General features: G+C 40.5%; 1 protein-coding gene across 4 annotated transcripts in view; it reads left to right on the top strand.

Annotated features, from left to right (window-relative positions):
- The window catches only part of LOC138760776 (BTB/POZ domain-containing protein 3), a 67,823-nt gene extending 58,260 nt beyond the window's left edge, over window positions 1–9,563 (top strand). For all 4 annotated transcript variants that reach the window (XM_069931848.1, XM_069931849.1, XM_069931847.1 and 1 more), the window contains one exon: window positions 1,979–9,563. In XM_069931848.1, the coding sequence (XP_069787949.1) occupies window positions 1,979–3,011 (1,033 nt within the window). In that variant the 3' untranslated portion in view covers window positions 3,012–9,563. The remainder of the gene's footprint in view (window positions 1–1,978) is intronic.
- The last annotated feature ends 16,807 nt before the right edge of the window (window positions 9,564–26,370 follow it).

Below are 26,370 nucleotides of genomic sequence, written 5' to 3'. Positions count from 1 at the left end.
TGGCTTGGGAGAGAACTGGCACCCTTAAGGATCAATGTGTGCAGCCATAGGAGATGGACCAAGTCTTAACAGAATTAATACTTGTCCATTGTGGAGAAGGACACAGAAGGGAGTGAGTTCAGGGAAGTGATCACTGACATCCAGAAGTATCTCAACATTACAAAGTGGAAGATGTTGGTGATGTAGAAACTCGGAAAGGTGGATAAATCCCCAGCGCCTGACCAGGTGTATCTTAGGACATTGCTGATATTAATGAGGAGAATGCTGGGGCCCTGGCAGAGATTTTTGTTGTCATGGTAGGGTACCAAATGATTGGAAGATGGATCGCATATGTTTATTTATGAAAGGCCACAAAGGCAAGCCAGGGAAGAACAGGCCAGTGAGCCAAACAGCAGTGGTAGGAAAATTACTGGAAGGGATTCTGAGGGTCAATGGAAAGACAGAACTGATTAGGGGTGGTCAGCATTATCTTCTTCATTGGAAATCATATCTCACAAATTTGAGTTTTTTGAAGCAGTGGCCAAGAAGATTGACAAGGCTGACATTATCTACATCAACCTTAGCGAGTCTAACAAGGCCCCACATATTAGGCTAGTCTAGTAGATTAGAATACTTGGGATTCAGGGTGAGATAGTAAATTGTAGGTGTAAGGAGTTAGAGAATGTCAGTGGAGGATTGCTTTTCAGATTGAAGACCTGAAACCAGTGGGTTGCGACAGGGATCAGTGTTGCCCCCTTTATTGTTCATCATATCTATCAATGACTTGAAAGAGAATGAAGGTGGCACGATTAGTAAATTTGCAGGATGAAACCAAAACTGGCGGTATAGAGGACTGTGAGGAAGATTGAATAAGGTTACAGCAGGATGTCAATCAACTGAGTAGGGGAATGGCTGATGTAATTTAATTGAGACCAGGACAATGTGGGACATTAACCAGGCCGGAATATACACATTGCAATTTTACAGGGACTTGAGTTCTAAGGCATGGGACCTTTTATCCTGGACTGAAAGAAGCTAATGAGTGAACTTTATAGAGGTTTACAAAATTATAAAGAGCCGAGATAGGATAGATTATATCCCCAGGATAGTGGAGTCCATAACTGGAGGACATATGTTTAACATGAGAGGGAAAAGATTTAAGGGGCAAGTTTATCATACAAAGGGTGGTGGGTGTATGGAACAATCTGCCAGACAAGATGGTGGAGGCAGATTCAACTACAATGTTTAAAACAAATTTGGACAGATACATGGTTGGGGAGTTTAAGAGGGATATGGGCAAAACACGTGCAAATGATATTGGGTTAGATTCTAAGCATCTTGGTTGGTGTGGACAATTTGGCTTGAACGGTGTGTTTCCTATTTGTATCTCAATGAAGGCGTTGAGGTTTGGAGACTCAGGAAAGAGGAGAAACGTTAACCAGCCACTAGAGAAGGTTTCGTTCAGAGAGATCAGGCCCCCTTTGGTAGGAATCAGTTTTGTTGATAGCTGCCACATATGGTGTCTGAACAAGGAGTGGCACGGTTAGTGTGGCAGTCAGCACAATGCTATTTCTGTGCCAGCGGCCCAGGTTCAAACCTGCTGCTGTTTGTAAGGAGTTTGCACATTGTCCCCATGTCCACATGAATTTTCTCTGGATGCTCCAGTTCCCTCCTACGTTCAAAAAGTGTACAGGGTTTGTAGGTTAATTGGTCACACAGGTAGATTTGGGCAGCTCAGGTTCATGGGCCAGAAGGCCTTGTTACCATGCAGTATCTCTAAATGAAACAAAAGAGTTTTATTATCTTCTTTCTCCCATGGCTAGTCATTGCTAGTTAAACAATGAAGTCTGCAGATGCTGGGGTTGAATGTAATGCAGAAAAGTGCTGGAGAAACTCAGCAAATCACACAGCATCCATAGGAATTAAATGGTAAATAATGTTTCAGAGCTGAGGCCTTCATCGGGTCTATGGTCAGTCATTGTTTGGTCTATTTTTGCAGGTACATTTACTGCGATGAGATCGAACTGGCTGCCGACACGGTCCTGGCCATTCTCTATGCCGCCAAGAAATACATCGTTCCTCACCTGGCTCGAGCCTGTGTTAACTTCCTGGAGACCAGTCTGAGTGCCAAGAACGCATGTGTGCTGCTCTCCCAGAGCTGTCTCTTCGAGGAGCCTGAGCTGACCCAACGCTGCTGGGAAGTGATCGATGCCCAAGCCGAGCTGGCTTTGAAATCTGAGGGTTTCTGCGACATTGACTACCAGACACTGCAGAGCATCCTGAACAGGGAGACCCTCAACACCAAGGAAATCACCCTGTTTGAGGCAGTGTTGAACTGGGCAGAGGAGGAATGCCAGCGGCAGGAGCTGTCCACCAGCATCGACAACAAGCGCAAGGTCCTGGGCAAGGCCCTCTACCTGATCCGCATCCCGGCCATGTCATTGGATGACTTTGCCAACGGGGCGGCCCAGTCTGGGGTGCTGACACTCAATGAGACCAATGACATCTTCCTGTGGTACACAGCGGTTAAGAAGCCCGAGCTGGAGTTTGTGTGCCGGCCTCGCAAGGGCCTGGCCCCACAGCGCTGCCACCGCTTCCAGTCATGCGCCTACCGCAGCAACCAGTGGCGCTACCGGGGCCGCTGCGACAGCATCCAGTTTGCCGTGGACAGGCGGGTCTTCATCGCTGGCTTTGGCCTATACGGCTCCAGCTGCGGTTCGGCTGAGTACAGTGCCACAATCGAGCTGAAGCACCAGGGCCACATCCTGGGCCAGAACTTCAGCAAGTTTTACTCAGACGGATCCAGCAACACCTTCCCTGTGTGGTTCGAGCACCCAGTGCAGATTGAGCCAGACACTTTCTACACGGCCAGCGTGGTCCTGGATGGCAATGAGCTGAGCTACTTTGGTCAAGAAGGGATGACTGAGGTGCAGTGTGGTAAGGTCACCTTCCAGTTTCAGTGCTCGTCGGACAGCACAAACGGCACAGGTGTGCAGGGGGGACAACTCCCAGAGCTCATATTCTACGGCTAAAAGACAACCCACGTTGGAAAGCCCTCCAATCCCCCCTTCATTCTCCCAAGTGTGACCCATGCAAATCACACAATCAGACATGTACAACTGAGAAGATGTCACCCTATAGTGGCTGAATGTGCTTTCCAGACCAATCCCACTTTCCAGCTCTCAGTCCAAAGTTTTGTAAGTTACCGCACTTCTAGTATGTATCCAAGTACATTGGAGGCTTTTTTTGCCTTGGAATGTGCACAGGGGAAGAGGGCAGGTGGGGGCTGTCTCCCTTTTCCAGTTGAAAAGCACATTAAGAAAGTATGCATATGTAGAGAATATGCCTGTTTAGTGTGCCTATACAAAAGTTGTCAAAATACATTCAAGTTTTTTGTCACATTTTTCGAAAATGCAGTGATAGAGGTTGTTTTACAAGTAGACAGTAGAATAACAAGATGGGCACAGAATTTAAAAAGTGGAGAGTTACAGAGAAAACTTATTTGAAATGGAGTAAAGGCAATATAGTTTTACTATTTTGGGCTTTGTTCAAGAGACTGATAATGGCAAGAAAGCACACACCCTTGCCTTTCTGTCTCATTCTTTCAGGCAATTAATTCCATATCCCAGCATGTTTAAGTAAGATATATTCTCCTCTAATACATTTGCCAATCGTTTTCAATCTCAGTCCCTATTTTGATCTCTCAAACACTCAAACCAAGACCTTCTTTCTTTATTATGCCTCTAATTGAATCTCCTCTCATCCTCTTTGGTTCTTATCTTGCCAGTCTTTCTAAACAGTTAAAATGTAGCACGTTTTACAAATTGATGGTCTCTTGATCAAGTTTAATCTCCATCAATGTGCAGCCCAATGTTGTTCCAAAAGTAATTCTGCCTGTTTCCCTTTTCTGCACCACAATGGTTTATTTAGGGAAGGATGGGAAACAGTTCAGGTTGATTCCTGAGCTAAAGGTGGTTACATTGAATGTATGAGCAGCTTGAACCTGTATTCATTCGAGTTTAAAGAACCAAAGGTGTTCTTATGGAAGCAAGCAAGTTTCTGTGTAATGGCTTTGGGGCGGAAGTGCAGACAGAGAGGATGGAGCATGTTTTCCTTTCTGGCGTAATCTATATCCAGGGAACATAGTGTTAAAAGGGGTAATCTTTTCTGTCAGTGGGTGGTGAATCATTGAAATGCTTGCTTCAGGGAGTCATGGAGGTGAAGTTGTTAAATCTATACAAAACTGAGGTGGACAGATGTTGGTTAATCAGTGAATTTAATGTTATGAGGAGCAGGGAAAAAAGTGGAGCTGAGACCGATTAGATCAGCTCTGATCTCAATTAATATTGGAACAAACTCAAGGCACCATGTGGCTAATTCTGCACCAATATTTACAGCCAAACTGTAAAAAAATTAGGTAGTATACCCATTGCAAATAATGTTGGTAATATTACATTCAGGTATTCACTAACATTCACACATTCATCAACGAGGGTGAAAAATACTAGAATGTACACGTAGTAATGGATTGCCTGAGAAATTTGGATACTGTAGCAGAATGGACTGAATGATCCAGCTTCCCTTTCCTCTGTCCCCTGCAGAGCACCAAAGTGAGAACAACTATAAAATTCTCCATTTGCACTTGCCATAGTAAGTTGAAACTAGATCGCCTTTTAACAGGCTGCAGAAATATATCAGAAAGTAAATTCAGCTTCGTTGCTGCGAAGACTATACAATAGTAGAGCAGTATATCTCAGACTGAAAAGCAGTAAACAGTTTTAAGACATGCAAAGGCAAGAGAGGTTAACAGCTGAATGAGTGGTTTTATGGACGCTCGTGTCATGCTGAATAGAAGTTGAAGGGGGATAACTGTTCACTTTTCAACTTTATAGCCGCTGGTCAGAAGATAGACTATTAATCAGCAAATCAGGAAGTTCTGGGTTCAGGTCATACTACAAAATCTATAGTATAAGATCCAGACTGACTCTGTACTTAGGAAGCATTGAGCTGCCAAAGGGATAGTCTATTGCACAAGACATTAAATTGAGGCTTTGTGAGATTTCTCAAGGAGATGTACGTGATACCTCAATGCTATTTGGAGAAAGAGCAGGGATAATCTCCCTAAAGACCTGTCATAATCCATTATTAAATCCTCCAGTCATGGTTACATCACTGTGTGTGTCCTGATTGGACAAAGTTGGTTACCACATTTCTGAGATTTCAGGAGTGATTGCAGAGGTTGAAAGGTGCCACATTCTCAACTGAGTGTTCAGGAGTAGGTCGTGTCAGAATTGCTGGTTTCCACCAATATTCCCTGTTACTAGAAACATTCTCAGTTTTTCCTGTAATTTTGGGGAATGAACCAAACTAGTAACAGTGATAGTGGGAAACATATTCTTTGCTTCCAGCTCACCCCTGTCCGTGAAAATTTAATGAGGAAAGCAAAGGAACAATACCTACTTTGATGTCAAAGCGTGGACCTGAAACATTCCATCTGTTTTTCTCTTCACAGATGCTCCCTGATCTGCTGTTTCTCTCCAGCATTTACCTTTGTTTCTCACCAGTATTTACTTCCAGTTTACTTGAGTCAGTCTATCGACCAGTTTGATTATTTTGTCAATGAGCTCAGAGAAAGAAAACTGTAAATCAATTTCGCAAGAAAATGTTTTTAATTACAGGAAATGCATCTCGTCTTCAGAGCAGTTTAGCAGATCAAAATTGCTAGTTGTGTGCTTACTGAATTGTGTGGGAGGATGAAAAGACAGCAGAAGATGATGAACTACAGGAGACTTAATCAGGTTCCAAGAGTCCTTCATACAATGCAAATGAACTACTACAATTAGTTTGGCTACAGTTTTTAGACCCTGATAATTAAGAGTGTTCAAGGTTTCTGATTCCTTTTGTTTTCTGGCCTCTGGTAATGCATTTTTGATCACTGAGCAAGGTATAAGCAAATGAAAAGATATAATAAGAGTCCCATCAATTTAATTGGTTTTTGAAAAACTGGTTAGCTCATCACACTGTCACATGAAGCAAATGTCTGGTGATATTTGGGATGGGCTTTTTTTGTAGTCCCTGTTCAGCGATTGCTAGTTTAGAGGTCACAGAACCATAAAACACTACAGCACAAAAACAGACACTTCAGCTCATTTAATCCATGCTGAACTGTTTATTCTGCCCAGTTCCATTGACCTGCACCTGAACTATAGCCCTCCATACCCCTCCAATCCATACATCTTTCCCGGTTTCTCTTAAATATCAAAATCAAACCCCATCCATCACTCTGCTGACAGCTTATTCTACCCCTTCTCAGCCCTCTGAAGAATTCCTCCTAATATTCCCCTTAAAGATTTTTATCTTTCGTCCTTAACCCATGTCATCTCATTCTTGTCTCACCCAAACTCTGGAAAAATTCTGCTTGAATTTACCTATCTGTACCCCTCATAATTTTGTATACCTCTATCAAATCTTCCCTCATTCTCCAAAGCTCCAGGGGATAAAGTGTTAACCTGTTCAACCTTACTCTATAACTCAGCTCTTCCAGTCCAGGCAACATCCTTGTAAACTTCCTGTAGGTGGGTGACCAAAATTGCATACAATACTCCAAATGTGATCCAGTTGGATGGTCCAAGATGTTTAGAGGAATGGATGCTGGATAAAAATAAACCATTTTCCCCTCATAGGCAAAGTTCAGAATGATTGACCATGAATTTAAATTTGAACTGGGGTCTTCATGTGTGTTGGGATGTCTGGAAGCACTTCACCACACAAAGAATGGAGGGACTCTGGAAAACTCCCACCTTTGAGCTCTTCACCCTCTCCCATGCCCAACACCTCTCCACTCAACCCTGCAACCTCTATCAAAAATTATTCAAACTTCATAAATCATTTAAAAATTCCAAAATGAAAACTTTTTTATTCAGCAAGGGTATGAAGAGTTATTGAACCAAAGCCATTGGACAGAGTTAAGATCCAAAGTAAATGATGGAGCAGACTGGTAGAGTCAGCAGTTTACTTCCAATAATCACGATCTGAACATAAGATTTTTCCATTACAATTTCCAATATAAGAATTTATGCTTCAATTATTAAAATTTGAATCTCTAAGATAAAAGACATTAAAATCAAAGAGGAGTATTTGAACATACTAGCTGGGCACAACACTTTGAGGAAAGATGTAAAAGCACATGGCTATCAGGGAAGAGAAACTATTTCCATGATTTTTTTGTTTGTTTTTTGAATGTGGACAACATTGGCTGAGCTATTATTTATTGCCAATCCTCAATGGCAACCTGAATTGGGTGTCCTGTTCCTGAGCACAGAGCATCAATCCCATTCATTTCATTAGAAAGACTGGGACAGAAGCTTAGGAGATAATGCAACTGAGATTTTTTTAAAGATGATAAGCAATTTTGAAAGAGTGGACAAAGAAAATTGATTATTTCTGGTGAATAGTCTAATAACTAGATAACACTGAGTATTGATTACCAATCTAAGTTACTGCCCAAAGATGCGGAGGGTAAATTTGGGGAATTTTTTTCATGCAAGGGAGTAGTCAGGATCTGAAAGGGACTGCCTGAAATGATGAAAAGTTGAAGCTAATTCCATAAATAACTATAAAACAAGTTGAATAGGGAATTGAGGAAAGCAACTTACAGAGTTATGAACAAAAGATGAGGCCAATGAACTAAGCATATCTGCTCTTTCAGAAAGCAAGACATAGGCTTTATGAGCCAAATAGCCTCCTTCTGTGTTGTAGATTTATATCATTTCACAATCAATTTTTGTGGAGAATTTTGAGAGTTTTATTCAGCACATTTTCAAAGCCAACATTCGTTAAAAGCACTGGAAGGCAAATGATAAAATGGTGGCAGTAATTAATGAGAACAGACAGTGGCTACTGATTTAGCTCCTCTGTCCCAATTATAAATAGCATTTTCAAAGTCTAATGCGCATAATGTGCTCAGCTGACAGAAGTTGTGAAATCAGGTCAGATTCTCTTGAAGTTGTTTGGTAGGGTCATTATGAACCAGCATCAAAAAGTTGTGGTGCCACGTAGGACAACCAACTCTTTTAATCTGTGTGATTGAAATTGTAATGCAGTCACTTCCTTTGGCAAAAGATTCAAAATCTTATAAATGAGTTAGTAGATTCAATCACAGAATTAAAGAATGGCTGAGAATATGAGGAGGAGGGCATTCAGCCATTCAAACATGTGCCAGGGGTTTAAAAGGAGCAGTCCACATGGGTCCTCGTCACTTCCAGGCTTTTATTTCCCTTGCTCAGATATTTATCTCATTATTTTTTTAAAAGTTACCTGTTATTGTAAAATTTAGAATGCAGACGTAGCTAGTGATGAGGAATGGAATATTTGCTTTTATTGCAAGTGTAGGGAACAACCGTACAGACCAGTGGTGAGGCCACACCTGAGTAGTATAGGTAGTTTAGCACTGGGCTCTTGATAGATAGGCTGTTTCCCCTGATGTGAGAAGCACAGAACTAGAGGGTATATCTTAGGATAAGGGTTTGGTTACTTGAGTTTGAATAGAGTAATTTCTTTTCTGAGTAAATACATAGAATTCCCATATTCTGAGAGCAAAGAATTCTGATAGGTTTTCAGAATATTGGGGGATATAAAATACAGTGGGGCAGGATGAAATGTGAAATTGAGGCCAAAGATCAAATCCTCTCTCGTCTTGTTAGATGGCAGAGCAGGCTCAAGGGACCACATGGTCTACCCATAATACTATATGTTATACTGACACATTTATCTCCATTCTGGCCAGAGTATGTGGGGACACCTCAACTGCTTAAATTGAGTCTTGGCCATTCTTAGGAATAACAATTCCACATCATGTTTTAAAAGAATGTTGTCTTTCTCAGTGGTTCTCCCAGTTTTATTTTTAAACTATTATCTCAATGATACCATGTTTTAATTCAGAAGATCAATTGGTCTTTTCACATAGATAAGCTGTCAAAGTTAAACACCTTCCTTTTCTAATAATTGTTTTGAAGCTTTGCAGTAGATGTCATAGAATGTTTTCGGGAGTGCATCGCAAATTTGCTGATTATATTGCACCTCTGTTTTAGTTTGATTTGCAAACCATAACATTTCATACTTGAACAAGCATCTGGCTAGACCAGTGCTATTTCATCAGAAGGATTAAAATTTCTATGGACCTACTAACTGAAGTGGATTATGATTTCTTTTTATAAAAAAAATGGTAAATTCATAAAAATATTGTGGTTATTTACTTGATTTCACAGCTTTTTTAAAGAGAAACAGTCATTTGTTACTGCGTTGTATATTGCTCCTGTGAAAATGGTGAAGTAACAAATTTTATTTGTGCATCAGTCTGGCACTGTATGTTTCAGTGAAATCTATACATATCTATAACTAATACTGCTTCCCAAAGTACCTATTTGACACTGATTTATATAGTTTCATAAATTGTGGTTGGCAACTTAAGTTTTTGTGAAGATGATAAAGTACCTCAAGCTTGAAATTGTACCTTCACACGCTATAATGAAGCAGTTTGAATGTTGTTAGACAGATGAATGTGTATGATTTATTAAAACTTCAAAGGGAAAAAAGGAAACTGGTTCTTTTGTTTTCTACTGTAGGCCTCTAAAATAGTATATTTTTCCTTTGCTCATCTTTCTCTTTTCTTGGTACTTTGAAACATTTGCTTTGTGTTTACATGAAAAAAAAATTTCAAAGTATTTTCAGGGAGTCAGGATTTCCTTTTATTACTATTTATTTGTTAGAATCTAAATCCTAGAAAGAAAAGGTGTGTCACATCAATGAATGTTGAAACGTGTCCATTTGTGGCATACTCTCTGGCCTTGCAGTTTCCAGAGAAGGAAAAATTGAGAGAAGAATTTGCAGGACACTCTTGTGCTCCAGAAGTATTACCAATGGGATGTGTACAGGTCTGCTGCAGGGAGAATTTTAGAAACATTATCTAGTTTAAAGTCAATTATGGCAATAAATCTGATAGAACATATGAACATATGAATCTTTAGCCTCAGGGGCATTCTTTTTCTATTATTGGCCACACAAAGCCAAAGACAATATTGACGATGGGAATCGTATGTTGGATTGCTTGAACATTTCTCTAAAAGAGAGGAGAACACAGCAGTGCTGGTACCTGTTATTTGTGACCAGTTCAGGAAAAGTTCTGATGACAATTTATTTCAATTTCTTCCAGCAAGATTCCAACAGACCACACTAACCTATTAACTCCTCATTATCCAAGCTGCCAAACCTACTATGTTTTCACCTGGTTTAAATGAAGATGTTTCTTTCACAGAAATGTGTCATAACGCACTGTGGGGAACTCTTGAACATCACTTAGTTCTAACAACAATATGAACCCTGGTTCTGGAACTCGGTGTACTGCCCTGCATTAAGAAAACTTGATATTTATTACATTAAAAAAAAACCTATGTCAGGAAGGGATACCATGAAAACATCACATTGTTGAAAATTTCAGCTGCTTATTTCTTTAAGGGAAGAAAATCTATCTAGCTTGGATTTCTGTGACTACAAACCAACAATAATAAACAGATTTCAGATTTATTGTCAGAGTGCATACACGACATCACATACAACTCTGAGATTATTTTCCTGTAGGCAAGACAGAATTACCACTTATTAGTAGTCCAAAAAAAACTGTCATCTAAGTACACGTGTAAACAAATTATAAAAATGTTTTTAAAATTGACAATGCAAAACAAAGAAAAATCAATAAAGTGCAAAAATAAGAGTTCTGAAATGAATCCTGATTGAGTTTGAATACGATCAATTGGTAATTGTTCCCTAAAGTGGCCAATAGAGCAACTAGTTACGGTACATATATGAAACAGTCACCTTCATCACCTGCACTGTACCAATTCAAGGTGCTGGCCTGTCACCATTTTCTCAGGGGTGTTGAATGTTGATATTTCCCACAATCTTAGTTCCTGAAGAGAATTTTAAAAAGAATCACATGGATCCAAAAGTGACACAGTCCAAAAATATTGGTACGTGTGACAAAATACAAGAAGTACCAAATATGGTTTTCTTTGCCTCATTCACTCCAAACTAAGAGATTGCATTGTTGAGCAGCTCGGCACCGTCCACCACACTAGTTTGGATCTCCCAGTGGCCACCCATTTCAATTCCCTGACCTGTTCCCTTGCTGAGATGTCTGTCCATGATCTCATGCACTACCAGTCAGAGACCACTTGGAAATTGGAGGACCAGAATCTTGTATTCCATCTGGGCACCGTCCAACCCGATGCCATTAACACCGACTTCTCCAGTTTCAGTTAAACAACCACCCCTCTTCTTGCCGTCCCCCCAGGTTTGTCTTTGCCTCTGTCTGTCTGTCTCTTCCAAACCCCCCACCCCCCAGTCTCCTTTCACAGAGCCAAAGAAAATTCTCACTTCTCTTCTTATCCAATTAACACCTTTTGTTGGTCTGGATTCCTCCCCTTGCCAGTCTCCACTCTTTATTCTGACACTTTCCTAGTCTTTGCTTATACATTGAGGGAGGGCTCATTCCCAAAACCTTGGTTATATATCTTTACTTACTATGGACACTGTGACACCGGCTGAGTTCCTCCAGCTTTTTTGTGTTTTTATTATTTTGTTTGGACATTCCATCAATGAGAATAGTGAATAGCCAGACACTCAGTCTTGGTCTTGTGCAACTCATCTAATTAATTCCCTTTGACAGCAACACTCTATTCAAGATTCAAGAGTCCTTTATTGTCATGTAATAATTCATAAAATGTAATATTGCACAATATTTGATTTCAACTGTAGTAAGGCACCATTAGTATTGCCCAGTGCCCCATACAATAAGAGAAAAGGAAACAAAAGAGACCCCCTTCAAAAGACACAGTCCGTGGATTCACCTCCAGCCCTCCCACAGCCTCTGCAGCTGTACAGACCCCTGTTCGACCCATTGGCAACCCAAATCCAAACCTCTGATACAATCAGGAAGCTTTCAGTGCTTGAGGCCCTTCTGGAGTCCTTCTTGCCCTCAGTACCCACTTGAATCCCAGTTCCCATACTTGATCTCCACGAGCCAGTCTCCAACAGCCCACAGCCTGTGTCTGTGCCGAGCACTTGCTTGTCTGCTGCCATAATCACTGTCCTGGAGGGTTGTCTCCTATGCTTCTTCTCAACAGGGGCTGTTCTCTCTGTTTCTGGTGCCCTGCGCCAGTCCTCTGCTTCTTTGAAGTCTGCAAACCCTCGTGGCTGTTGCCCAGCATAGGTGCCGCCATCTGGTGCTCAGACATCGCAGTTGAACAGTTTTAATTAAAAACAGTGTCAGCTCCTTTAACAGGCCATTTAAAGCCTATACAGAACCATTGACATTAAAACCGGGTGGTTGAACCCTGCGGAGCAGCACTGTGCTCTCCCGGCTCTGCACCAGCGGCAACGCTGCCATTACAGCAGCTCTGGCAACACATGCTTTTTTTCAATCAATTTACCATTCGATGATGCATTTGGGTATCAATGTTTTGTACATGTGGCACTTTATTGGAGGTGTCACATAGCCTCAACAAGGCTGCCACTTTCAAGGTGTAGCGCTATCGATCAACTACATTGCACAGAAAGTTGGGATTAATAGGCTTTAATCACCTTAAGACATCAACATATCTCACATGTTGCTGGCCCGGTTCCAAGGCAGGTACTGAGGGAGGAGTTTGGACGTAACAGCCTTTATAGGGAATTCTGGGAGGGAGGATTCACCAGATCAGGGAGCAAGCCAGCTCATACAATGCAGTGGTTGCACAACACAAGGTCAATGTTTTGAAGTCAGGCAAAGAAATCCAAACAGTGGATGATAAGGTTCGACAGATCAAGATGGTGTCTTCAAGTTTCAAGTACAACCCGATGAAACAGCATTCCTCAATCTTCAGTGCAAAAACCTGCAAAACCTATCCAAACATAACACACATACAGACAAGCGGTACATATGCAGAACAAATATACATATATGAAAATATATAAATATTGTTTAATAAATAGTAAACTCTCAAGGGTTAGTGTGAGCATTTCATTAGTAGTTCACCAGTCTGCCCGTGGAAAGAAGCTTATGGTAATTCTGCATCACTTTCCTCACGGGAGTAGCCGAAAGGTGCTGTGCGCTGGTTGGAAGGGGACCTCAGCGGTTTTGCTCACCCTCTTCAGACAACAATCCAGGTAGATAACGTTGATGGGGGAGGAGGGAGACCTCAATGATCCTCCCAGCTGCTCTTATGGTCCTATGGATTGACCTCCAATCCAATGTTCTATAGGGACCATAACACATTGTGATGCAGCCGGCCAGGAGGCTCTCGATAGAGTTCCTGTTGAAAGTTAACAGGATGGTGGCCAGTACCCTGACCCGCCTCAGTCTTCTCAGGAAGTGCAGTTGCTGCTATGTCTTCCTGAGAAGTGAAGAGATGTGTGTCCAGAATAAGTAATTTTCAAAGTGGACTCTATGAAACTTGGTTCTCTCTACTCTCCACTATCGAGTTACTGTTAGGTTGTGGGGATGGTCGTTTAAAGTTCAAAAGTTCAATATTCAAAGTTCAGATTTATTGTCAGAGTACATGCATAACATCACATGCACAGCCATGCATTTATTTTACCTGTGGTCAAGGCAGAATTGCCACTTATTGGATCTGCAAAAAAAAACTGTACTCAATGTAAACATCCGAGTAAATAAAGAAATATAAACAAACTGTCTGTGCGATACAGAGAAGAAAACAATCAATAGTCCAAAAGTAAAAGTCCTTAAATGAGTCCCTGATTGAATTTATTGTTGAAGAGTCTAATGGTGAAGGGTTAGCAGCTGTTCTTGAACCTGGTGGTATGAGTCTTGTGGCACCTGTACCTCTTTCCTGATGGTAGCAGCGAGGACAGAGCATGTGCTGGGTGATGTGGATCCTTGATGATTGCTGCTGCTCCAACAGCAGCATTCCCCAGAGATATTCTCGATGGTGGGGAGGGCTTTGCCTGTGATATCCTAGGCTGTGGCCACTACCTTTTGTTTTATGCTCAGAGGTATTGGTGCCCCCATACCAGACCATGATGCATCCGTTCAGCACACTTTCCACCACACATCTGTAGAAATTTGCCAAGGTTTCCAATGTCCTACCGAACCTTCACGAACTCCTGAGGAAGTGAAGCTTCTGACATGCCTGGTCCTTCTGAAGTCCAGATCATCTCTTTCATCTTGTCCATGTAGAGATTCAGGTTGTTATTCTTGCACCATAACACAAAATATTCCATCTCTTCTCTGTATGTCGATTCGTTGTTGCTGATGAGGTGAAATACTGTTGTATCGTCTGCAAATGATGACATTGTTGGAGCTGGATCTGGTGTTGTATTCGTAGGTTGGGGAAACAAAAGCAAATCCAAGATAGCTTCAAAGATGGCAAATATGGTTTCTTAGCTGTGGACAAATTATATTTTATTTGTCTCTTAGGTTAAAAGACTTTGGAGCAGAATTAGGGCCATAACCTCACAAATAAAGAACCTTTCAACCTCCACAACATTCTTTTGGAAAAGTATATTTAAGAATTTTACAAAACAAAAAAAAACAAACTATAATCAGAAATGTACTTTTCTACTACCCCACTCCCCCTCCCATCTCTCCAACCCCTTATAACCCTCCCCCCTACAGAGCTTATATTAGAAAGCACAATAATATCATATAACAGGTTGTTGTACAGTGTTCCCTTCCATTCACATCTTTCAACACATATAAGGCTTTTACATAACATCTAAACCCATACATTCCAAATCCAAACTCCACATCTTAATAAAAAAAGAATAAATATTTTGCAAATTATACGCTATTTTCTCTAAATAAATACATGATTGAATTTCATTGTGACAACTTTGTATATTCAATTCGATACCATTTTTCCAAGTTACAGCTGTACACTTTCTAGCCATCGCCAATCCTAAACGAATAAATGCAATTTGAGTTTTCTCCCAACGTAAATTTGCCATAATTGCATTCATGTATCCCATTAAGCATACCCATGGATCCACATATAAATCTGTTTGGAATAAATCTTGCAAAAATTTGATCACTTTTTCCAAAAAGGGCTTAACCTTTCTACATTCCCGGACCGAGTGTAAAAAAAGTACCTGTCTGATTACCACATTGAAAACACAAATCTGACCCACTAAATCCATATTTTTTCAATTTTTCAGGCGTTAAATATAACTGATGGAGAAAGTTATAATTAACTAAACTATATTGTGCATTATTTAATTTCGTAACACTATTCAAACACACATCAGATCACTCCTCCACAGAGATAGGAATAGATAAATCCTTCTCCTATTTATCCTTTATTTTAAATATATCTACCTTTTTCTTTTCCTGTAATAACAAGTACATTTCTGAAACAAATCCCTTTTTCCCCTTATCAACAGTTAGTCTCTCAAATTTCATTTGACCAGATAATATTATCTCTCTACCAAAGCATTCTAATAATAAATCTCATACTTGATAATAAGCAAATAAAGTATTTTGTAACATACCAAATTTCTCTCAAGACTATTAGACAAAAGAAATAAACCTGTTTCAAAACCATCCTCCACTAATATCGCTCCTTTTGATTCCCAATCCTTCAAATAGGGATTATTCATAGAAAATTGAATTGTCTGATTCTGATATAATGGTGTCTTAGATGAAAGTTTACCTTTTGATCCTATAAGCTGATTCCATTTATACCATATTCCCCTCAAATGTTTCAATACCGGCAGTTTATACTGCTGTAAAAGCAAAGGATTCCATTTATATATAAAATAATGTATTGTTCTTTTCTGTATTTGATCCATCTCCGCCTTCGCCCACATTGGAGGTTGATCGATATCAATAAACTTTATATTAATAAACTTTATTACACCCAAATACTTAATTTTATTCAACCATTTAAACTTCGTAAGTTCTTTACAATCTGTATAATCTCCACCCGATATTGGTAATATCTCACTTTTATCTCAATTTACTTTATAGCCTGATATTACTCTATATCATTTGAACAAATTTTGTAATGGTTCGAAAGAATTCTTATGATTTGTTATTTCTGGTATATACCGATGTACATTGGTATAATACCAAGCCACTGACACAGGTTTACTTCCAGAGTCATTTTCAAGGGGATTAATAACAGTTATACCAAAGAAAGACAGAGATCCATTAAAAGTAGCATCATACAGACCAATATCTTTGTTGAATGTAGATTATAAAATTGTAGCAAAGGTTTTAACAAACAGATTGGCAAATATTTTACCGAAATTAGTACATATGGATCAAACAGGATTTATTAAGAATAGATATTCAGTTGATAATATTACTAAATTAATTACAATAATTAATGCTACAAGACAACAACTCAACCTCCACAACATTTCTTTCGCCATTTACAGATTAGGAGTTTCTTAAATCCTTTACATCGAGGCTTCCCAAGACTTAGATTTTAATCTTATCTGGGAAGTATATAACTTTAGACCTAATCAGAAAGGAGTGCTTTCAGCTTTTGAGATTTAGTGATAGTTCTTTATTTTTTAACGTTAAGAAAGTCTGGGAACATGACTTTCAACAATTGTTTCCTGAAGATACATGGGAGTCTACTTTGAATAACGTACATTCATCTTCTCTCTGCGAGACATTCCTTATTAAAGTAGTCCATTGGGCCCACTATTCCAAAGTTCATTTAGCTCGACTTTACCCCAATGTATCCTCTAAATGTGATAAATGTACAACTCAGGCAGGTACTTTATATCATGTAAAATTATGAGGGGATAGACAGAGTAGATGTGAATAGGCTCTTCCCCTTGAGGGTAGGTGAGATTGGAATGAGGGGTCATAAATTAAGGGTTAGGGGACAAATGTTTAGCAGTAACATAAGAAAAAGCTTCTTCTTTCAAGAGAGTGGTGACTGAGTGGAATGACCTTCTGGAAGAGGTGGTTACAGCAGGGTCAATTTTGTAATTTAAGAGGGTTGGACGAGTACATGGATGTGAGGGGGTTGGAGGGTTATGGACAGGGAGCAGGTAGGTGATTCTAGTGGAGTTCACTTAAATCAGTGTGGACTAGAGGGGCCAAGATGGCCTGTTTCCATACTGAAATTGTTATATGGTTCTATATGGTTATATGTTCTGGCTAAGTCCCTCCCTTTGTTTCAACTGGCAAGAGCTCTTTAGTACAGTGCACTATCTTTTATTCTTGTTATAAATCTCTCTCCAAGCCCTTTTATTGCTATCTTTGGAGTGAGTGGACCAATGGACTTAATTTTGACTCTATTTCAATCCCTGTAGTCACTTTTGTTTCCCTGATTGCTGGAAAGCTCATTTTGAGGTGATGGAAAAATGTTGTCCCTCACACACATACACAATGATTATTGGATTTGATGGTATCCCTCTCTAGAGAAAATTAGGTGCTGAACTACTACAATGAGTAAAAAAAAAATCTCTTTGGAGTTCTTTCAATTATTTTCAAAATTTCAACATCAGTTATTTATGCTTTTTATTAAAAATCTTTCCCTTTTCCTTCATTTTTTGAACTATTAATATTGAAGTTAGAAGTTGACGCCTGGCTCTAATTGTAGTTGCTCAGACAATAGATTGGGGTTAGAAATTACATTAGTTATAGTTTTTGATTTCTTTTTTCTTTTCCTTTTTATTGACAACATGAATCATATGTATCTTGTTTACCATTGTTTACTATCTGTAATTTTAATTTACTTTAACCTGAACTTTATATCATATGTATCCATGTATTTGATATTATTATTTTCACAAAGACCAATAAAGGGATTGAAAAATAAATGTAAGCAAAGACTTAGCCTCCACAGCCATCAGTTAGTAACGAATTCCACAGATTCACCACCCTCTGGCTGAAGAAACTCCTCACCTCTATTCTAAAGAAATGTTCTTTTATTCCAAGGCTGTGCTCTCTGGTCACAGAAGAAATATTTTGATGAGATCATCCTTATCTTTCTTGTCAACCTTGGCACATCTGAGTTAAAAAGTAATAGGTTTCCTAGCCCACCCAAAACCACAACAATCTATGCTGGCACGTCACTCCAACATCGTGGTGTATTATGTTCGGGTCCACACTATCAGAGGTAATAAATCCCCCAGGGGTTTACTTTTTGGCTTACTTCTTGTACTCAACAAGGGATTTATTTGTTCCAGACCACTTAAATCTTATTCACTTAAACTGATCGATGCCTTCTTTTTCCTCACCGGAGTATCAATATCCCTCTTCATCCATAGTTCCTTAAAGCAGGGTTGGGAAAACTTTTTTTAAATTCACATTCCACTTTAAGTAATCCCTATGCCATCGGGGCTGGGTGATTGGTAAGCGATTACTTAAGGTGTATGTGAGTGGGAAGGGAAGGTTGAGAACCACTGTTCAAGACCCAGCTGTTACTGAAATATTTTGCTTGAGAAAAATTGTCACTGGCCCATTTCCTTTGGAGTTATGAAACCGTACATGTAATGGGTCAATTCGGTACGATTAAATCAGTGAATTTCAAACCTTTTTCTTTTATTGAAAATTTTATTTAAGAATTTTGCATAATATTACAAAAAAAGAAATACAAATATAGATATATATAAAAAAATATAAAAAATAACGGTAAAGATGATAAAATCCCCCCTTCCTCTCTCTAGTAACTACATCATCTTCCTACCCCGCCCCTCAGAGCCTTAAAAAAAATTATACATTTAAAATTAATTAATTGACGTACCAACCCTTTACATAACTTTTACTTAGGATCAATAGCCATGCAATCCAAATATAAACTCCACATTTTAACAAAAAAAAATTATTTTTCAAATTATGTTTTTTTTCAAATATAAACATGATTGCAGTTCATTATGCCATTTTCGTATATTCAATTTGTGGTGCGCTGTTAGCCAGAATCAGACACACACAAAGTTAAGACTACAACAGGCGGAACTGGTACAGACTCCCATCCACCTCAAAGGCAGTGTAGGGCTTCTCCTTCGGGTGTATAGGGATTTGGTGTTTCGACGACTTCAGGTCAATTGTGGAGAAAACACGGTAGCGGGCTATCTCAATGACCATGTCGGCGATCCTCAGCAGGGGTTAGGCATCTAGCTCAGTGAACCGATTAATGGTCTTGCTGTAATCCACGACCATCCTTGGCTTACTTCCCCCTTTGACCACCAGGACTTGGGCTCTATAACGCCTTCCGCCAGGAGTCACTGCACCTCCGCCTTGATGAAGTCCCTGTCTGCAGCGCACTACCGCCCACCTGGCGGCGATCGGCTTGCAGGCTAGTGCAAGATGTGGGAAGAGTGCCGGTGGGGTGATGCGCAGTGTGGAGAGGCCACAGGTTGGCCAGGGCTGGTAGGTTGACGTGCTGTGCAATATGAGTGGAGGTTGGGGCCCCCCGAAGGCAAGGGTGACACTCTGCAGGTGGCTCTGGAAATCCAGGCCCAGGAGGAGTGGTGCGCAGAGTTTGGGTATGACCAGAAGCCTGTATCCTGTGTAAGTCTCCTTTCCCACCATTATATTGACCGAGCAGCGACCGAGGGTACTAGCGGTTTTATCGTGATGGCGAGGGCAATCGAGCAGGCGGTGGGGTGGACCTTTAACCTTAGGGAGTGGACCACGCTCAGGTGAATGAAGCTCTCGGTGTTGCCACTGTCGAAAAGGCATTTTGTTACCTGCCCGTTGACTCGCATGTCCATCATCGAGCACCCGAGATCGTGGGGGATATCTCTGGTCAGTGTGTTGGCAACTAGGGCCGTCTCAGAGTCGGAGTCGTCACTATCCGGAAGGATGGGGAGCATCAATAGGGCGGCCTGGTCATCGCCTGTTTTGACCACGTCGAAATCGGTCGTGAGATGCAGCGTACCGATGGCCTCCGAAGGCTTGAGGAGTGTCGGTAGGATGGCCTGGTCATCGCCCGTGTTGACCACTTCGTTCGGGGGACCTCCTTGTCAGCCGCTGCCTGGTCCAAGATGGCGGCGGCACGTGGGGGTCCGCTGCATGGCTGGCCTCCTTCCCCAGCCATCTCCGCTGCGCAGGGGAAGTGACATCATCACAGGCAGTGACGTCGTTATGTCAGCTGGAGGTGATGTCACACTGTGAGCCGCAAATGATGTCACTGTAGTTCTCAGTGAGCGGCTCTGATGAGGGCGAGGTCTGGTGTAGATGCTCAAGGCTCACGCTGTGACGGTCGCTGGTGGGGCCGGATGTTGCGCGATTGAAGTCGCGGAAGGTGGAAGTCGTCGCGGGGACAATGTTGCCGCCCGCCACGTGCACTTGGGGGGGTCCGCGGGGGAGGTGGGGTGGTCATAGAGTGCCGCTGAGCTGCTGGCAGGTTTAGAGAGGCACACTTTTGCAAAGTGGCCTTTCTTGCTGCATCGGGAACAATACTGGTTCCTAGCTGGGCAGTTTTGGCGCGATCGTCAATCTGACCCACACAAGGACCCACAGTACTTACAGGGGTGCCGGGCACCTGCCGCATCGACTTTCTCCTCCCCAGCTCGGCCTGGGGCTACAGCAGCAGTGTGAGAGGGCCATGAAGGAGCCTGGGGGAACCTGGAATCGAAGGCTTCGATGTGTACGGCTGCTGCTTCCAGGGTTTGGACCACTTCCACAGTCCTGGTTAGGGCATAGATGTTGTCTTCCAGCAGCTTCTGCCGGATGGCCCTTGAACATAGCCCTTGGACGAAGGCGTCCCGGATCAGCCTCTTGACTTCCTCTGCACCTACCCCGGGTTAAGCCAGACATGGTTGGGCCAACTCTCGCAAATGTCCCGTTAAGACTCAGCCGTCTCCCCGGGTTGCTGGGCTCAGGTGTTGAGGAGATACCTTGCACAGACCGCATTCATGGGGGCTTGTCCAAGTTCTCGAGAGTGTCCATTGTGCTCTTGTACGTGGAACAGCCTTTAGTTATCTGGAAGGCACGGGGATTTAAGCTTTGACCAGAGTAGGACCAATCTTTTCTGATCAGAGTCCAGGATGTCACCCTCGTGTGCCTCGATGATTGCCTCAACCACGTGATGCCAGATCTCAATGCATGTCTGGGCTTCTGGGTGGCGTGGGTCGACCTCGAGGCTCTCTACGCACAGGAGTTTTTCCATAGCCGCCATGGGAATATTTTGTGGATTAAATTGTGGTGCCCGGTTAGCCAGTATCAGAAACATACAAAGATAATTGCTGTACAATAGGCTTTAATCCACAAAGACTTCCACAGAGCCAGGCTGGCTGTGGCTGCAGCAACTCTGAGTGAGGCCTCAGGAGGCTGGCGCAGGCTTATATCCCGGAGGGTGATTGACACCCGACCAGGTGGGGCTTGATCCATTCAGGCTGATTGATTGACAGCCGGCTAGGTGTTGTCCTGTCCCCTTACACTCCTGCAGGTACAGAGGTTGCCCCCTGCAGTAGGCCGGTGGTGTACCACCACACAATTCCCATCATTTTTCCAAGTTATCGCTATGCATTTTCTTGCAACCACTAACCCTAACCACAAAAATGTCAATTGTAGCTTATCAACCAATCCCAAAGTAACAGCATTCATGTCACCCAATAAACACATCATTGGATTCATTTGCAAATCAATTGTAAATGAATCTCTCAAAAATGTAATAACTTTTTCCCAAAAAATTTAACTTTCTTACATGTCCATACACAATGCATAGAAGTACCTGTCTTTTCTCCACATCTAAAACACAAATCTGTTAGACTAAATCCATATTTCTTCATCTTCTCAGGAGTCAAATATAATTGATGAATAAAATTATAATTAACCATGCTATATCTGTCAGAAATAAGCTGTTCACCCATTGGTGTACTAGGGTCCACACCAGCATACTGTTGGACATTCTTTCTCACCCTCTCCAAAAAATCAGTAGGGGACTCGTCTTTCCCCTGGTGGTTCCCAAATGCCTTGGTAAAATTGTGACCCTTTGGCACAGCCTCCCGTATCCCTTTAATTGTCCACTCTCTATATTGTCTCATACTTGCCAATCCCTCGGGTGTTCGTTTGTCCCACCTGGGTTCATTTAAGGGATATTTTTGTTCATGGGGTCTAGGGTCCCCAGGTTGTTCATATTCCCACATGAGGAGGGCAGCCCGTCGAATCATCTGCCTCTCCTGGGGTGAAAATAATGTTCCCATTATTGCCTGCATCTCTTCCCACGTATATGTGTTTGGTCCCAAGAATTGGTCAAGCTGTTCAGCCAGTCCTATAGGATCTTCCAATAACTTTTTCATTTCTTTCTTAAATCCTCGCACCTCTGTACTAGTTAGGGGAACATTCACATATCCCGTTCCCCCTCCCGGTCCTCCCATAGGAACTTCTCTCAGGGGATTTAGGTTTATTGAAAACTTTGATGGTCCTGGACCAGTCTGGGATCTTGTCCAGGGTCGGTTTACCGGTGGAAGTTTAGGGTCCGACTCCCTTAATTCATCCTTTTTATCCCGGCCCCCTTCGGGGCAATCAGATTCATCACCTTTCCCCTCCGGTAATAAGCTTTCCTCGGGCGCAGTAGGCACCGGGGGAATATAAGGAGGGGGAAGGTTGTCCAGAGGTTCCCATTTCTTTTCTCCTGCCACTCTCAATTTAAAACATTCTGTTAAGGATCCTGGCCAGGGAACCCAACAAAATGCATATGCTGACTCTTCTTGATTCACCTTTGGTCTCGAATTTACATATATGTTTAATGCTTGTCTAACCCAATCCTCATCAGATCCAAATTTCGGCCACCAGACCGAGGAACCTTTAATAGGTTGTTTTGACCAAAGGAGACAATATTGGACCATCTTTTTCTTGTTTTTGTCCCGATATCTTTTACTATCCCAATTTTCAAACATTCTCCCCAAAGGGCTGTCAAGGGGTACTCCCAGGAATTGTCCTGAATTTTCAGACGAGCCCTTAGATTTTGATCCTCCCATTTTCCCACCTAGATCTGTTTATCGTTGCTGAGGACCCTCTCGCTCTGGACCCTACTCCCTTCCTCTCAGACGCCTCGTCGGAGGTGCTGTCCCTCCTTCGGTTACCGCTGAGGTTTTCCTGGGGTTGACCCCTCTCTTCTCGGCACTTCGTCGGAGGTGCTGTCCCTCCTTCGGTTACCGCCGAGGTTTCCCTGGGGTCTATCCTAGAGTCCCGCGACAGGGTTCTCACACAACGACAAAAGATCTATACTTAATCTATTCCGTTAGGTTTTTATCCAAACAGGTGTATCCCGTTACACCTGTTACCCAATCCCCACACCACAATCGTAAGTCGTCACTTACCAGTGTCTTCCCGGGGATTGAACCGTCACCCTTCTCCTCTCCGTCTTGTCGTGTCACCCTGTCCGGATACCACTCGCTCAAGCCGCCCGAAGCGACGAGCAAGGGACTAGGAGCCGCTGAACTCAGCGGGGTGCACCGCCTCCGATGTCCCTCTTCTCGCCTCCCCTCACGGCCGGAGTGTATATCCCGGACGAGCCCCCATTTGTCAGAAATAAAACTTCTCACACATGAGTCTCTTTAAAACTGATGACACGACAAGCTTTATTTACAAGTCTGCAGAGTTGGACTCAACTGGTTTCTCACCAGTTAAGCCCCGATACATACAGTGCATTGATTTTTATACCTTTATTATTTGCCCTTCCCCTTCTTATTAATACTGTTTTAATTGGTTAGTATTACAAAAACATTCTAAGTATAACTGCATTATTAATTATCACGTTCGTTACGTACGCTGTGAACTCTACATTCACTGAATTCTGTTTCTCACACTTCTTATCAATCCTTTGTCTCCTGCATGTCTCTCACTATGACCATGAAAAGATAGGTTTAAAAAAACATATTCAGCAGCTCCTTCTGTCCTTGACTGCTAGTAAACTCTCTGTCCATTCTGGCTTCCCTGTTTATGATTAATCATCACATTTTAACTTAAGTCTTTTTAACCTAAATTCTCTATATCACAATATCTACATTAATTAATTTTGTAACACTATCAATACACATATTTGACCATTCCTCCAAAGACAATTCAATATCTAAATCTTTCTCCCATTTCTCTTTTGTCCTATATAGCCCAACTTTATCCATCTTTTCTTGCAGCATCCTATATATATCCAATATAAATCCTTTTGTTTCATTGTCAACTACTAAAATCTCTAACTTAGATTGACTTGGCAAAATTAAATTCTTAGCAAATTGTGTTTGCAAAAAATCTTGAACTTGATAATAAGCCAAAATAGAATTTGCAGAAATACCAAATTTCTCTTATAATCTTAAATGTATTAAATATTAAATATTAAATGTAGAAAATTTACCCACCTCAAAACAATCTGATATAATACTAATTCCTTTCAGTTTCTAATTTTTCAAATAAGGATTATTTAAAGAAAACTGAATTAGTTTATTCTGATACAATGGTGATTTAATTGAAATTTTCCCTTTAGAGTCTATAAGTTGATCCTGTTTATACCAAATATCCAGTATATGTCTTAATACTGGTAATTTATATTTTTGTAACAATAAGGGATTCATTTATGAGTAAATTGACTCATTTCTTTTTCAGAAATTTGATCCAATTCGACTTTAGCCCAGACAGGTGGTTGTTGAACATCAAACAACCTATTAAAGAATTTTAACTGTGCTGCTTCAAAATAATTTTGAAAAAGTGGTAATTGAAGTCCACCCCATTCGTTAATTTATGCATAGAAACCCTAGATAATTTACCTTTCCATAAAAATAATAAAATCACTTTATTTAATTATTTTAAAAATTCTTTGAGATCACACATTGAATAGATTGAAAAAGATATTGTATACGAGGATAAATATTCATTTTTATACAATTTAGTCTCCCAATTAAAATTAATGGCAAATCGTTCCATTTCTATAAATCAATTTTAATCTTGTTCAACAAAGGTATATAATTCAAAATATATAAGTCCTGATATTCTTTATTAACTATAACTCCTAAATATTTAATCTTATCAGACCATTGAAATTTAGCAATCTGTCTACAATCTAAATAATCCTCACTTGATATTGGCAATATTTCACTCTTCTCCCAGTTAACCTTATAACCTGACAGTATGCCATCTTGATGTAATAAATTTTGCAGCACCCTCAAAGATTCTTTAGAATATGTTAAATATGTCAAAGTTTTGTCTAATAGCTTGAGCTAAAGGTTCTATTACCAAAGTAAACAATGTTGGTGAAAGGGGACAACCTTGTCTAGTTGATCAAGATAATGTAAAAGCCGATTAAATCAGACCATTCATCATTATTTGTGCTGAAGGATTAGTATATAAAGCTTTAACCCAAGTAGTAAAGAATGGTCCAAATTGAAATTTTTCTAAAACTTTAAATAAAAATTTCCACTCAACCCTATCAAGAGCCTTTTCCACATCCAATGCCACTATCATTGGTTGATTAGCTTGTTGTCTAGCAGCATTAATTATAAAAATCAATTTAGTGACATTATCAACTGAATATCAACTTTTTATATATCCAGCTTCATCAATATGTACTAATTTTGGCAAATAATTAGCCAATCTGTTAGCTAATACTTTTGCAACAATTTTATAATCTTCATTTAATAACGATATTCTTTGGAATAACAGTAATCAACGCCCTTGAAAACAATTCTGGAAATGAACCCATCTCAGTTGCCTCGTTCAAAACTTCCATATAAACTGGAAACAACCAATCGTTAAATTCTTTACAAAATTCTACTGTAAACCCATCTTCACCCGGGGACTTTCTTCCTGACATTGATTGCAATGCTTCCATTAATTCCAATTCTGTAAAAGGACTATCTAAGTCATTAATATCCTTCCCAGTCAATAATGCCAAATTTAAATTAGCCAAAAACAAATCAATTTGCTCAGTATTTTGTCTACTTTCAGATGTATAAAGTTCATTATAAAATCTAAAAAATTCCTCATTAATTTCCTGAGGTTTATAAGTAATCTCTGAATCTTTCCTAATTGCATTAATTATTCTTGATGCTTGTTCTATTTTTAATTGCCAAGCTAAATCCTTATGTGGTCTTTCACCTAACTCATAATAATGCTCTTTTGATCTTTGAATCATTTTTTTCATATTTATATGATTGCAAAATATTATATCATAATTTTAATTTCGATAAATGTATCTTAATATCTTCAGTAGAATTCTTCTGAAATTCTTTTTCTAACTTTTCAATTTCTTTTTCCAAATTCTAATTTTTTAATTCTAGCTGTATAACTAATGATCTGACCACTCAAATATGCTTTTAAAGTATCCCATAAAACAAATTTACTCTGAACTGAATCTTGATTCATTTGTAAATAAAAAGTAGTTTGTTCCCTAATATATTTAATAAACTCAGGTCTTTTTAATAACATCTCATTATATC

This window comes from Narcine bancroftii, chromosome 4 (assembly GCF_036971445.1).
Source record: "Narcine bancroftii isolate sNarBan1 chromosome 4, sNarBan1.hap1, whole genome shotgun sequence".
NCBI classification, from domain to species: domain Eukaryota; kingdom Metazoa; phylum Chordata; class Chondrichthyes; order Torpediniformes; family Narcinidae; genus Narcine; species Narcine bancroftii.
The sequence above is the reverse complement of the archived record's forward strand: the minus strand, read 5'-3'. Positions and strand labels throughout refer to the sequence as shown.